The 14,558-nt window shown below is 44.6% G+C and overlaps 1 protein-coding gene across 3 annotated transcripts in view; it reads right to left on the reverse strand.

Annotated features, from left to right (window-relative positions):
* LOC130272551 (solute carrier family 40 member 1-like) overlaps positions 1 to 14,558 on the reverse strand; it is a 59,326-nt gene that overhangs the window by 21,265 nt on the left and 23,503 nt on the right. For 2 of the 3 annotated variants that reach the window (XM_056518400.1, XM_056518401.1), the window contains 2 exons: positions 10,598 to 10,757; positions 5,890 to 6,078 (listed from right to left, as the gene is read on the reverse strand). In XM_056518400.1, coding sequence (XP_056374375.1) covers positions 5,890 to 6,078; positions 10,598 to 10,757 — 349 coding nt within the window. The remainder of the gene's footprint in view (positions 1 to 5,889; positions 6,079 to 10,597; positions 10,758 to 14,558) is intronic. The other variant, XM_056518402.1, reaches the window with a different exon arrangement.

Genomic DNA, 14,558 nt, shown 5'->3' on the forward strand with positions numbered 1-14,558 from the left:
TTTTTTATTGGGGGAGGGGATTTTTCACTTTTTTTTTACTTTTACTTTTACATTTTTTTACTTTTTTTTTACACTTGAATAGTCCCCATAGGGGACTATTCATAGCAATACCATGATTGCTAATACTGATCTGTTCTATGTATGGGACATAGAACAGATCAGTATTATCGGTCATCTTCTGCTCTGGTCTGCTCGATCACAGACCAGAGCAGGAGACGCCGGGAGCCGGACGGAGGAAGGAGAGGGGACCTCCGTGCGGCGTTATGAATGATCGGATCCCCGCAGCAGCGCTGCGGGCGATCCGATCGTTCATTTAAATCGCGAACTCCCGCAGATGCCGGGATCTGTATTGATCCCGGCACCTGAGGGGTTAATTGCGGACGCCCGCGAGATCGCGGGCGTCGGCCATTGCCGGCGGGTCCCTGGCTGCGATCAGCAGCCGGGATCAGCCGCGCATGACACGGGCATCGTTCCGATGCCCGCGGTTATGCTTAGGACGTAAATGTACGTCCTGGTGCGTTAAGGACCACCTCACCAGGACGTACATTTACGTCCTGCGTCCTTAAGGGGTTAACAAACAAAAAAACAAAGGTCCAGGCAGTTGAAATGCAACATGCTCACCCCTTTGACCATTTTGGGCCAAATAGAAGAACACCATACATACTCTGTATATTAAACCTTAAAGGGGTACTCCGGTGAAAAACTTATATTTTTCTTTTAAATCAACTGGTGCCAGAAAGTTAAACAGATTTGTAAATTACTTCTATTAAAAAAAATCTTTATCCTTCCTGTACTTATTACCTGCTGAATACTACAGCGGAAATTCTTTTCTTTTTGAAACACAGAGCTGTCTGCTGACATCACGAGCACAGAGCTCTCTGCTGACATCTCTGTCCATTTTAGGAACTGTCCAGAACAGCATATGTTTGCTATGGGGATTTCCTTTTACTCTGGACACTTCCTAAAATGGACAGAGATGTCAGCAGAGAGCACTGTGCTCGAGATTCAGCAGAGAGCTCTGTGTTTCAAACGGAAAATAATTTCCACTGTAGTATTCAACAGCTAATAAGTACAGGAAGGATTAAGATTTTTTAATAGAAGTAATTTACAAATCTGTTTAACTTTCTGGCACAAGTTGATTTAAAGAAAGAAAAAAAAAAAGTTTTTCACCGAAGTACCCCTTTAAATAGGTTTAGATGCTGTATGTATCCATGTACATTAAGAGGTTGCACTGTGCTATTGCCGTTTCCGTAGCACTTATAATTTACCTCCTTTGTCTAGTATGACCTGCTTATAGTGCTGCACACCTTAGTGGGTGTTTCCCTTGAAGTATGCTCTGTTTAGCCCTTCCTCCCCTCTCTCAATAAACTAGGCTATATGCTTCAGTGTCACCTCTAACATTGATTTGTATTTTGCAAGATATGGTTTATGAAGCAGAGCTGCATATGCACAATGGTAGTATCCAGTTTATCAAGATTAATTGTAATTTGTTAGTTTAAAAAACCATTGCTAGAAGGTGTATATACCGTAGTCTTTAAAATATGCAGTCCCTTTAAAGAGCACCACTGAAGACCTGTCTCTTGTAGGAAATACAAGCATTTACCATGAAGAAACAATTCTGGAGTACAATATATTTTCTAATAACTCTGTGGTGTGCTGTTCTTTTGTAATTCCTCCATAATATTTATAAATAAATTGACAACTGGGTGTTACCATTTCTCCTTGCCAAAGCGGTGTGTCTGGCTCTATCAGCACTGATTCAGCAGTGTTGGGGGGGGTCCATACAAAGTCTAACTTGGAATACCCAAATGTCAATTTATTTATTAAGTTTCTAGAAATAATTTTTTCCATAAACACAAGTAATTACTAAAATAGATGATAGGAGAGGTGATGGATCCTCAATAACATATCTTGTTTATCCAACATTTAATAATCATAAACTATAAGTGCACAAAAGATGCATCAATTAATTCAAAACTTTAAAGTCTTGAAAACTACAGCAGCAGATCTATTTGTCAGTGTATCAGAGACTGTCATTTTGCATAACTCATCTTTGTGGTTTGGCACTGTGAGGTGTACAAAAACTGCAAAACCCAATGACTTACCTACACTCAGAGGCCTAGATTCATCATTTTGCCTAAAACCAAAACTGTCTGGGTTTGCCCATAACAATGTCACAGAAAACCAGGATACAATGATACAACGTAGGGCAATACTGGAGAAAAGTCACAGAAGAATGTGGTATTGGCTCAATTAAAACTTAAAGGGGTACTCCCCTGGAAAACATTTTCTTTTACATCAACTGGTACCAGAAAGTTAACCAGCTTTGTAAATGACTTCTATTTAAAAATCTTAATCCTTCCAGTACTTATCAGCTGCTATATGCGCCACAGGAAGTTGTTTTCTTTTTGAATTTCCTTTCTGTCTGACCACAGTGCTCTCTGCTGACACCTCGGTCAATTTTAGGAATTGTCTGGAGCAGGATAGGTTTGCTATGGGGATTTGCTCCTATGCTGGAAAGTTCCTGAAATGGCCAAAGGTATCAGCAGAGAGCCATGTGGTCAGACAGAAAGGAAATTTACAAAGAAAATAACTTTCTCTGTAGTATACATCAGCTGACAAGTACAGGAAGGATTAAGATTTTTAAATAGCAGTAATTTACAAATCTGTTTCACTTTCTGGCAACAGTTCACTTAAAAATGTTTTCTAGGGGAGCATCCCTTTAACATTTAATAAAATTACATATAAAATAGTGTCCTCAAATGAACACAACAGTGAATACAAAAATTACAAGAGGTCGTATATGAAACGAAATGCCAAGTTCAACATAGGGTACCAGGGCCGTGCGTACCAGGCCTATGCGTCACCCTAGCACACCCAACCTGGCAAGTACGTAAATTCCTGCAAACTGCAATCATAATCCTTATGTATTGAGACAACAGTCACATGACGTTTCCCCACTTTTTTTTTTATACTGATACACACCCAAACAATCAGGGGTTCCTCAGGGGAAAATAAGCAGGAGAAACAATGCACAATAAATGGCTGGACATACAAAATAACTGCCAATGACAAAAGAAGTTGGTTGGTCCAATGGGGACCATACACTCATAAACCAATAGTCATAGCATGATATTAGGAGAGGGGTCCGGATAGCAGTTTCACCTTCTCACCAATCGGTAGCAGCGATCGGTGAGGAGGTGAGAATTGGAACTTGGCATGTTGTTGCATATATGACCTCTTGTCATTTTTGCATTCACTATTGTGTTAATTTGAGGACACTATTTTATATGTAATCTATTAAAAGGTTAAAGAGTACCTGTCATCAACAAAAACTTTTAATATGTTGTTCATAATCATTAATGAAGAGATATTGTAATATATCTTCATTAAAAAATATTAATATTTATACCAGTTTTTTCATTTTATATTTTTGGCCACTAGGGGTCACTCTTCTATGACTGGTCTGCAAGCAGCATCCTATACTTTTCATAGTAAGTATACAGCTTTTAGGACTAATGCTGAAGGGCTCTGGTCCTTCCACAGGAAGTTCAGTACTGTGAGCTACAAGCCTGCACATGCCTCTCATATAACAGTCAGTCACCTCCCCCTGCTCTGTGTTCTCCCTGCCCCTCACCACACGTTATCTTATACATTGTATTATCTCACTGCACTCCCTGCTCTGTGCCCCCCCCCCCTGACATTCATCTTAATTACTGCCTCTGTAATTGCTCCCTCAGCCCCTGGTTCTCAGCATTGACTTTTTAGTGCAGAGAGACACAGGAGAGAGAGAGATACAGGCTGCAATCCATCCACTGTACTTAGTCTGTATGCACACTGCAGAGCAGTGTTTCCCAACCAGGGTGCCTCCAGCTGTTGCAAAACTACAACTCCCAGCATGTCACGACAGCTGTTGGCTGTCTGGGAGTTGTAGTTTTGCAACAGCTGGAGGTGCCCTGGTTGGGAAACACTGCTGCAGAGGGAGAGCAGCATACAGGAAGACTGGCAGAAGCAGAGCCCCAGCCAGGCTTCATGTGACATCATGCCTGCCAGGACCCGCCTCCTTCCACCCCTCAGAAAGACAGTGCTCCTGAGCTAATGAAGAGGGATGAAAAAATGTATTTCCACAGCGTTTTAAACCTCAATAAACACAGGGATAGGCATAGTTAGAGAAGGGGACAGATGGGAAGGGGGATCAGGGAAAGTTTAGATGATGACAGGTACTCTTTTAGTATTAATTGAGCCAATTCTACATTCTTCTGTGACTTTGCCAATAACAACCAATCATAGCTCAACTTTCATATCGTAAGGAGTTCTAGTAACATGATAGCTGAGCTGTGATTGGTTGTAATCAGCAAACCTGACAGTTTTGTTTTTATGCAGTCCGGGCAAGAGAGTATAATGATGCATATAGCCTTCTGTCCTGTTTGAATGCTAAAAATCCCTGTTGAGTATATATATAACTTAAAGTAGTCACATATTAGTTGTAAAGTGGGGCAAAAAAGTATTTAGTCAGCAACCAATTGTGCAAGTTCTCCAACTTATTAAGATGAGAGAGGCCTGTAATTTTCATTATAGGTATACCTCAACTATGAGAGACATAATGAGGGGAGAAAAATCCCAAAAATCATATTGTCTGACTTTTTAAGAATTTATTTGCAAATTATGGTGGAAAATAAGTATTTGGTCAATAACAAAAGTTCATCTAAATACTTTGTTATATACCCTTTGTTGGCAATGACAAAGGTCAAACAGTTTCTGTAAGTCTTCACAAGGTTTTCACACAGTGTTGCTGGTATTTTGGCCCATTCCTCCATGCAGATCTCCTCTAGAGCAGTGATGTTTTGGGGCTGTCGCTGGGCAACATGGACTTTCAACTCCCTCCAAAGGTTTTCTATGGGGTTGAGATCTGGAGACTGGCTAGGCCACCCCAGGACCTTGAAATTCTTCTTACGAAGCCACTCCTTCATTGCCCAGGCGATGTGTTTGGGATCATTGTCATGCTGAAAGACTAAGCCATATTTTATCTTCAATGCCTTTGCTGATGGAAGGAGGTTTTCACTCAAAATCTCATGATACATGGCCCCATTCATTCTTTCCTTTACACGGATCAGTCATTCTGGTCCCGTAGCAAAAAACAGCCCCAAAGCATGATGTTTCCACCCCCATGCTTCACAGTGGTATGGTGTTCTTTGGATGCAACTCAGCATTCTTTCACCTCCAAACACGTCGAGTTGAGTTTTTACAAAAACTGGATCATCCAAATGCTCTCTAGCAAACTTCAGACGGACCTGGACATGTACTGGCTTAAGCAGAGGGACACGTCTGGCACGGCATGATTTGAGTCCCTGGTGGCATAGTGTGTTACTGATGGTAGCCTTTGTTACTTTGGTCCCAGCTCTCTGCAGGTCATTCACTAGGTCCCCCTCTCATTATGTCTCTCATAGTTGAGGTATACCCATGATGAAAATTATAGGCCTCTCTCATTTTTTTAAGCACAATTGGTGGCTGACTAAATACTTTTTTGCCCCACTGTATAAACATTAATAATGTATCCCCGATGTACTGTATCTTTTTTTTTTTATCTGAACATATTTGCAATCTGTTTTAATGGTTATGATAGCACACTAAATGTGATACAATTTCTGCATGATAGTTACATTGTTATACAATTCTCTCATTTCTTTTCTCTTGACACATAAGTGATGTGTTTGCAGAGAGTCGTGTACTGCTGGAAAAACATAACATGTTATCTGCATTTAAATCAAAGCAATAGGCTTTGGTGATGGTGGCGGAGGAAGGTTTGTCTATTTAATAATATACATATGCAATTTGCAGTAGAAATCATTAGCTATATACAGCAGTTTCCCTCTTTCAGCTGTCATATACATGCAGGGAGTGAGAGGAAGAAGTCATTATCAGATCCACCTTGTCTTTGTGCAAAACCCTCACTAGCCCCCACTCTCCTGGAAGACAAACACCACGTGATTTCTGTTTTGTCTAGGGGTCTTGACAGCCACATCTCCCCACCCGTTCCTGTGTGAGGATCTTGCCGGGAGAGAAACAGCCCAGTGTCTCCTGTGAAGATTCTCAGTCACAACTCAGCACATAACACTGCTCTTTGTCTTCTGTAGATCTAATCACTGACTGCTGCCATTCAGAGCATAGTATGATTTCTTGCTGGGGAGGAAGGATAGTTTGAAAGAAAAGACTTGTACAGTGTGTGCTGCTGACTGTGTTTACAATAACACAGCATGCACACAGATAGTAACAGCAATTGGCTGGCAGCCATTACACAGAGCCGCACTGACTGCTGAGAGTTGTAGTCTGAGCGTCAAGTAAGAAAAAAGAATATTCAGGAGACAACAGGGGCCACAGGAACTGGCAAAATCACAAGGATAACTACAGGGGACACAGAACAGGTATTGTGGTGGCTTTGGGGCATTTTTATTTTTCTTAACTTCCCTGGAGTACCCCTTTAATTAACAAGTGTCTCTAGTTAAGTGTTATGCATGCAGAAGCAACATAATCTATGACGTATACCTATAAGGATGATCACTTCTAATAAACAGCACTTTGCTCAGAGCATTCTGGATTACCCAGCTTTCCTGTGTATTCTCTAATGCTAATGACTGGTCAGTCACACCTCATACTTTAACCTTAAGGACCCGGCTTTTTCCGTTTTTTCATTTTCAATTTTTCCTTCTAAAATTTAAAAAATCATAACTCTTTAAAACTTTCACCTAAAATTCTATATGATGGCTTATTTTTGCGTCACTAATTCTACTTTGTAATGACATTAGTCATTTTACCCAAAAATCTACGGTGAAACGGGAAAAAAATCAATGTGCGACAAAATTGATGAAAAAACACTATTTTGTAAGTTTTGGGGGCTTCCGTTTTTACGCAGCACATTTTTCGGCAAAAATGATACCTTATCTTTATTCTGTAGGTCCATATGGTTAAAATGATACCCTACTTGTATAGGTTTGATTTTGTATCACTTCAGAAAAAAATCATGAACACATGCAGGAAAATGTATACGTTTAAAATGGTCATCTTCTGACCCCTATAGGTTTTTTATTTTTCTGTGTTCAGGGTGCTATGAGGGCTAATTTTTTGCGCTGTGATCTGCAGTTTATAGTGGTATCATTGTTGTTCTGATCAGACTTTTTGATCACTTTTTATTCACTTTTTTGTGATATAAAAAGTGATCAAAATTGCGCTATTTTGGACTGGAATTTTTTTGCGCGTACGTCATTGAACGTGGGGTTTAAAAAGCGGTATATTTTTTATAATTTGGACATTTCCGCACGCGGCGATACCACATATGTTTATTTTTATTTACACTGTGGTTTTTTTATTCTTGGAAATGCCGGGTGATTCAAACTTTTTGTCACGATTCGGCAGGCTGGAGGTGGATCCTCTGTGTCAGAGATGGATTGGCGTGGACCGTGTCGGTGGACCGGTTCTAAGTAGCTACTGGTTTTCACCAGAGCCCGCCGCAAAGCGGGATGGTCTTGCAGCGGCGGTAGCAACCAGGTCGTATCCACCGGCAACGGCTCAACCTCTCTGACTGCTGAGATAGGCATGGTACAAGGGATAAGGCAAGAGCAAGGTCGGACGTAGCAGAAGGTCAGGGCAGGCAGCAAGGATCGTAGTCAGGGGCAACGGCAGGAGGTCTGGAACACAGGCTAGGAACACTCAAGGAAAGGCTTTCTTTGGCACAAGGGCAACAATATCCGGCCAGGGAGTGCAGGGGAAGTGAGGTATAAATAGGGAGTGCACAGGTGGAAACTAATCAGGGAGATTTAAATTGCAGAGACCCGGCGCGCGCGCGCCCTAAGGAGCGGGGCCGCGCGCACAGGGACAACACAGACTGGGAACGGGTCAGGTACGGGAGCCGAGATGCGCATCGCGAGCGGGCGCGTCCCGCATCGCGAATCGCATCCCGGCTGGGAGCAATATCGCAGCGCACCTGGTCAGCAGGTCTGACCGGAGCGCTGCGAATAAGAGAACGTTGCGAGCGCTTCGGGGAGGAGCGGGGACCCGGAGCGCTCAGCGTAACAGTACCCCCCCCCCCTTGGGTCTCCCCCTCTTCTTGGAGCCTGAGAACCTGAGGATAAGACTTTTGTCCAGGATGTTGTCCTCAGGTTCCCAAGATCTCTCCTCTGGGCACTTAACTACAAAGGGTCCAAGATAACGTGGTCCCAGATTAAAACTGGGGACACGGAAGCGGATATACTTGGTGGAGAGCCACACAAAAACAGGAGGAGTTCTTCTTTTTTTTTCGGCAAGCTTCTTCACCCGGGATGAGGCTAGTATGAGGGATTTTAGAGTCTTTTTCCAGACGGTGGCGAAGCCCCGGGAAACCTCATCAACAGCGGGCACACAAGAAGGCGTGGGAGTGGGGAGGGAGGGAAGAGGGTAAAGCTTGGCATGGGGCAGAGTGTGAACAGGACGGGGGCTGTGAGGAGGAGACACAGCATAGTCCAGATAGGCCTTGGGGAGACCAGGTAAAGGAGGAGACACAGAGGTTTGACTGACAGGACTGGGAGCAGACGTGAGGCATTTTCTGTGGCAAGATGCACCCCAGCTCTTGATCTCCCCAGTGGTCCAGACAAGGGTAGAGGAGTGGCGTTGGAGCCATGGCAGACCGAGGAGGACTTCAGAGGAGCATTTGGGCAAAACAAAAAGTTCAATTTTTTCGAGATGCAGTTCCATGCTCAAGAGCAGGGGTTCTGTGCGGTAACGCACAGTGCATTATAGAAGTAAATCTTTCTTTCTGCGGCGAGTCCTCTCTTCAGGGGTCAGGCGAGACCGATCCACTTGCATAGCCTCCTCGGCGGGAGGCACAGGGGTAGATTGCAAAGGATACTGTGAGAGAGGTGCTCCGAGCGGTGTGGCCCATGGCAGGGCCTTCCCAGGCAGGAGACCACGGCAGAGTCTAGAGTCCCCATCAAATTTGTCCGGCAGGGACAAGCGGGGGTTAGGAGCAGCCGGTGGCTGCGGAGGAGTTGCAGGAGCCGGCGGAGGAGATGGTTGTTGCTGTTGCAGCTGCTGTGTCTGTGACTGAAGTTGCTGTATCTGCGGCAGCAGCTGCTGTATCTGTGACTGAAGTTGCTGTGTCACGGTGGTCAAGTATGACAGCTGGTGATTTCGTTGGGTGATCATTAGGGATTGCTGGGCGATCACCGTGGAAATGTCGGCAAGACTTGACAGCGACACCTCAGCGGAATCCATGGCCGGATCTACTGTCACGATTCGGCAGGCTGGAGGTGGATCCTCTGTGTCAGAGAGGGATTGGCGTGGACCGTGTCGGTGGACCGGTTCTAAGTAGCTACTGGTTTTCACCAGAGCCCGCCGCAAAGCGGGATGGTCTTGCAGCGGCGGTAGCAACCAGGTCATATCCACCGGCAACGGCTCAACCTCTCTGACTGCTGAGATAGGCATGGTACAAGGGATAAGGCAAGAGCAAGGTCGGACGTAGCAGAAGGTCAGGGCAGGCAGCAAGGATCGTAGTCAGGGGCAACGGCAGGAGGTCTGGAACACAGGCTAGGAACACTCAAGGAAAGGCTTTCTCTGGCACAAGGGCAACAATATCCGGCCAGGGAGTGCAGGGGAAGTGAGGTATAAATAGGGAGTGCACAGGTGGAAACTAATCAGGGAGATTGGGCCAGGCACCATCATTGGTGCACTGGCCCTTTAAATTGCAGAGACCCGGCGCGCGCGCGCCCTAAGGAGCGGGGCCGCGCGCACAGGGACAACACAGACAACACAGAGGCGGGTCCCGGCTTCACTATGACGCCGGGCTCGCCGCGATATGATGCGAGGTTACCGTGTGACCCCGCGTTATATCGCAGGACCGGGACCCAGGACGTACCCATACGTCCTGGGTCCTTAAGAGGTTAAAGGGGTACTCCCCTGGAAAACAATATATATATATATATTATTTTTTTATCAATTGGTGCCAGAAAGTTAAACCGATTTGTAAATTATTTCTATTTAAATTCCATTTAAAAATCTTAATCCTTCCAGTCCTTATCAGCTACTATATGCTCCACAGGAAGTTATTTTCTTTTTGAATTTCCTTTCTGTCTGACCACAATGCTCTCTGTTGACACCTCTGTCCATTTTCGGAACTGTCCAGAGCAGGAGAGGTTTGCTATGGGGATTTGCTTCTATTCTGGACAGTTCCTAAAATGGACAGAAGTGTCAGCAGAGAGCACTGTGGTCAGACAGAAAGGACATTTGAAAACTTCCTGTGGAGCATACAGCAGCTGATAAGTACTGATAAGAATTAAGATTTCTAAATAGAAGTAATTTACCAATCTGTATAACTTTCTGGCACCAGTTGATAAAAAAAAAAAAAAAAGTTTTCTAGGGGAGTACCCCTTTAATGTGGACCCACACAGGTGACTCGTAATTGGATGATTTCCATATAAATATTGTTTTTTAATCTACATTCTACACACACATGGGTAGTATGTCACTACCAGAAAAAGGAACTACATATGAGCTGTATGTGCATTCTGGTATATATAATTCATCTACAAGGACAAGGAGAAGATGAACCAACTATTACCATAAAACTTACCTTTGTTTCTGGGTTTTCTGTCTATCCAGTCACCGATTAATGCCCCAAACACTAGTACAGAGCCGGCTACCACTAAGCCAAAAACAGCTGTTAGCAGCAGGTTATGTCCATAGAGTTCAATGAGGAATACAGAAATGGCAAAATGCCACATGCGGTCCCCCTGAAACAAGCATAAGAACACATTCAAGAATAGTACATAAACTGTTCTTTGTTCTTTTTCATTCTTACCAAATGAATATTTCACAGATTATTCTCTATCACTGAAGTATAACTCCACTTCTACTCTACTAAATTCCAACTATAACATGTATGTCAGCATCAAAAGAATTAGGCTGCGTTCAAGAGTGTGGCAGAAATCTGAGAGACATCCTTGGATGAGAAAACTTGTATACTTCAGATTTCAGACATGGATTTAGCCTCATTCATGAGGTAATTTATCAGATGTGGTGTTTGCGTCAAGTTACAAGACACTTCTTCCTTTCACACAGATTAAGAAAATCTGCATTGGAAAAACCTGCACCGAATAAATATACTCGAGTATAAGCCGAGTTTTTCGGGACGATTTTTCGTACTGAAAACACCCCCCTCGGCTTATACTCGAGTGAACTCTCCGCGCCCTCAGTGGTCTTCAACCTGCGGACATTCAGATGTTTCAAAACTACAACTCCCAGCACTTCCATCATCATCACCCCTTCATCATCACCGCCTGTCATCACCCCCCCCCTTCATCATTACCCTGTCATCATCCTCCCCTTCATCATCACCGCCTGTCATCATCCTCCCCTTCATCATCACCGCCTGTCATCATCCTCCCCTTCATCATCACCGCCTGTCATCATCCCCCTTCATCATCACCGCCTGTCATCATCCCACACCCCCCTTCATCATCACCGCCTGTCATCATCCCCCTGTCATCATCCCACACCCCCCTTCATCATCACCGCCTGTCATCATCCCCCTGTCATCATCCCACACCCCCCTTCATCATCACCGCCTGTCATCATCCCCTCCCCCTTCATCATCACCGCCTGTCAATGTCTGAACAGTGGTCTTCAACCTGCGGACCTCCAGATGTTTCAAAACTACAACTCCCGTCATGCTGGGAGTTGTAGTTTTGAAACATCTGGAGGTCCGCAGGTTGAAGACCACTGCGGCCTTCGTCATCATCCAGACCGCCCCCCAACCCCTTTAGTTTTGTACTCACCTCCCCTCGGTGGGAAGGAAGGGTGAGTGATGTTGCCTTGACGACGACGCACAGGGACGTTCATGCGCAACGTCCCTGTGCGTCATCGTCAAGGCAACGTCACTATTCCGGGCCCGAAGCGCAGAGAAGAGGCCCCCCCGGTGAAGATGGACAGCCCAGAACTACTATCCCTCCCCACCAGACGGTCCCCGCAGCACAGATGGCCTGGACCAGCTCACCCTTCCTTCCCACCGAGGGGAGGTGAGTATAAAACTAAAGGGGGTGGGGGGGGGGGGTCTGGGTGATGACAAAGGCCGCAGTGGTCTTCAAACTGCGGACCTCCAGATGTTTCAAAACTACAACTCCCAGCATGCCCGGACAGCCATCGGCTGTCCGGGCATGCTGGGAGTTGTAGTTTTTGAAACATCTGGAGGTCCGCAGGTTGAAGACCACTGTTCAGACATTGACAGGCGGTGATGATGAAGGGGGGGGGGGGTGTGGGATGATGACAGGCAGTGATGATGAAGGGGGGATGATGAAGAGGGGGGGATGATGACAGGCGGTGATGATGAAGGGGGGTGTGGGATGCTGACAGGCGGTGATGATGAAGGGGGGTGTGGGATGATGACAGGGGGATGATGATAGGCGGTGATGATGAAGGGGGGTGTGGGATGATGACAGGGGTATGATGATAGGCGGTGATGATGAAGGGGAGTGTGGGATGATGACAGGGGGATGATGACAGGGGGATGATGACAGGCGGTGATGATGAAGGGGGGGATGATGACAGGCGGTGATGATGAAGGGGGGATGATGACAGGGGGATGATGACAGGCGGTGATGATGAAGGGGAGGATGATGACAGGGTAATGATGAAGGGGGGGGGGGGTGATGACAGGCGGTGATGATGATGAGGGTGATGATGACGTGGGTCTGGATGATGACAGGGGGGGATGATGTATTTCCCACCATAGGCTTATAGTCGAGTCAATAACTTTTCCTGGGTTTTTGGGGTGAAATTAGGGGCCTCAGCTTATATTCGGGTCGGCTTATACTCAAGTATATACGGTACCAAGTGGATACACAGAAAAAAGATTGGGAAATGCTTTCCATTCATATTGTTTATGGATTTTGAAGTGAAATCTGTGTTCCAATCAACACAGTATTTTTTTCACTGGTACTTTTTTTTTTTTGCATGTTTTTTTCCTGTAAATGGTAAAAATACAGCAGTATTTTTACCTGTGTGTGAACATACACTTATCATGGTTTTCCATCTATTTTTTGCTTGATTTTGCACCTGCCTAGTTCTGCTTAGAAACCCAAAAAGAGTGTGGCTTTGGTATTTTCTGCCTTTCAAATACATTTATTATAGGTTTGATTTCAGATTATCACGCATGATGTTTGCACTTTTCTGACCAACATTAGTGGCATGACTAGCACACTGACACAAGTCACACAAACAACCATCCAAATACACTAAGTGGCAATCAGTCACATGATACATCAGGATAAGCAACTAAAACCCAAATGTGACATGACTTTGAAAACCAGACAATCATAGTAAATCTGGCCCAATGGGGGTGATTTCTCAAAACCTGTTCAGAAGAAACATAGAAACATTGCGCAGTTGCCCATAGCAACCAATTAGCATCCTTCTTTTATTTTTGAAAAAGCCTCAGAAAAATGAAAGAAGAGATCTGATTGGTTTCTATGAGCAACTGGACAACTTTTCCTCTGCACAGGTTTTGATACATTTCCCCCAATGTTCCTTAGTGTATTTGGCTGCTTTACCACATGCAATTCTATGTGCCTACACTTGTAAAAAAAAGACCAATTTAAACTTGGTTAGAAAAGTTCAAACACCTTGCCAAGGCCCAGATTTATCAAACTGTGTGAGAGAAAAAGGGAAGTGATTTTCCCACAGCAACCAATCACAGCTCAGCTTTCACTTTACCACATCTCGTTAGCTGAGCTGTGATTGGTTGCTGTGGGAAAATCACTCCAGTTTTTTTCTCTCAGTGTTTGATAAATATGGGCCATGGCATGAGCGAGAATGAGAGAATCTGAAGGGACACCTAAAATAAAGGTATTAAGAAGGCAGAATATATTAAAGGGGTACTCCGGTGCTTAGACATCTTTGGATAGGGGATAAGATGTCTAAGCACCGGAGTACCCCTTTAAGGCCTTGCCCTTTTCTTTTAGTTTTGTGCAAAGCTAGACTAAAAAAATTTCTAGGAAGCCAAATTGGGTTCCAAACTACAAAATCACTACCTGGTTGGAACCTGCAACCATCTTAGTACATATGTGTGGTGTCCCGGTACAGATCCTGGTTCTGTACAGTCCTAAAGTCCCCTCAGGTAGAGTCCCTCAAGTCCACAGGGCTCTCCTGCAGGGTCCCCCCCCCAAGTCATGATATGGTATTGTATTGTATATTAAGTATGTACATCTATTATATGTATTATACAGTGAATGTAAGTAATATATGAAGGTTGTTAGGACATTTACCCTGTATAGGACCTTCCTAAGGTCACGTGATCCGTCATGTGATAGGTGATCCCATGATATACCCAGAGTTCCAGAGGCACAGGTAACCCCAGGCAACCAGTTACCAATGGGCTTTAGTCCAGCCCCCTGATATATAAAGGGCTGAAGTCTCTATTTTCTCTCTCTCTTATCTCCTGGACCCAAAAGCAAGCACAAGTCCTGTACAAGTCCAGGATATCTAGGCCAAAGCCTATAAATCTGCAGCCATGTCAAATCTGTGAGTACAAGTCAAAT

The sequence above is a fragment of the Hyla sarda genome, chromosome 5 (assembly GCF_029499605.1).
Source record: "Hyla sarda isolate aHylSar1 chromosome 5, aHylSar1.hap1, whole genome shotgun sequence".
Lineage (NCBI taxonomy): Eukaryota > Metazoa > Chordata > Amphibia > Anura > Hylidae > Hyla > Hyla sarda.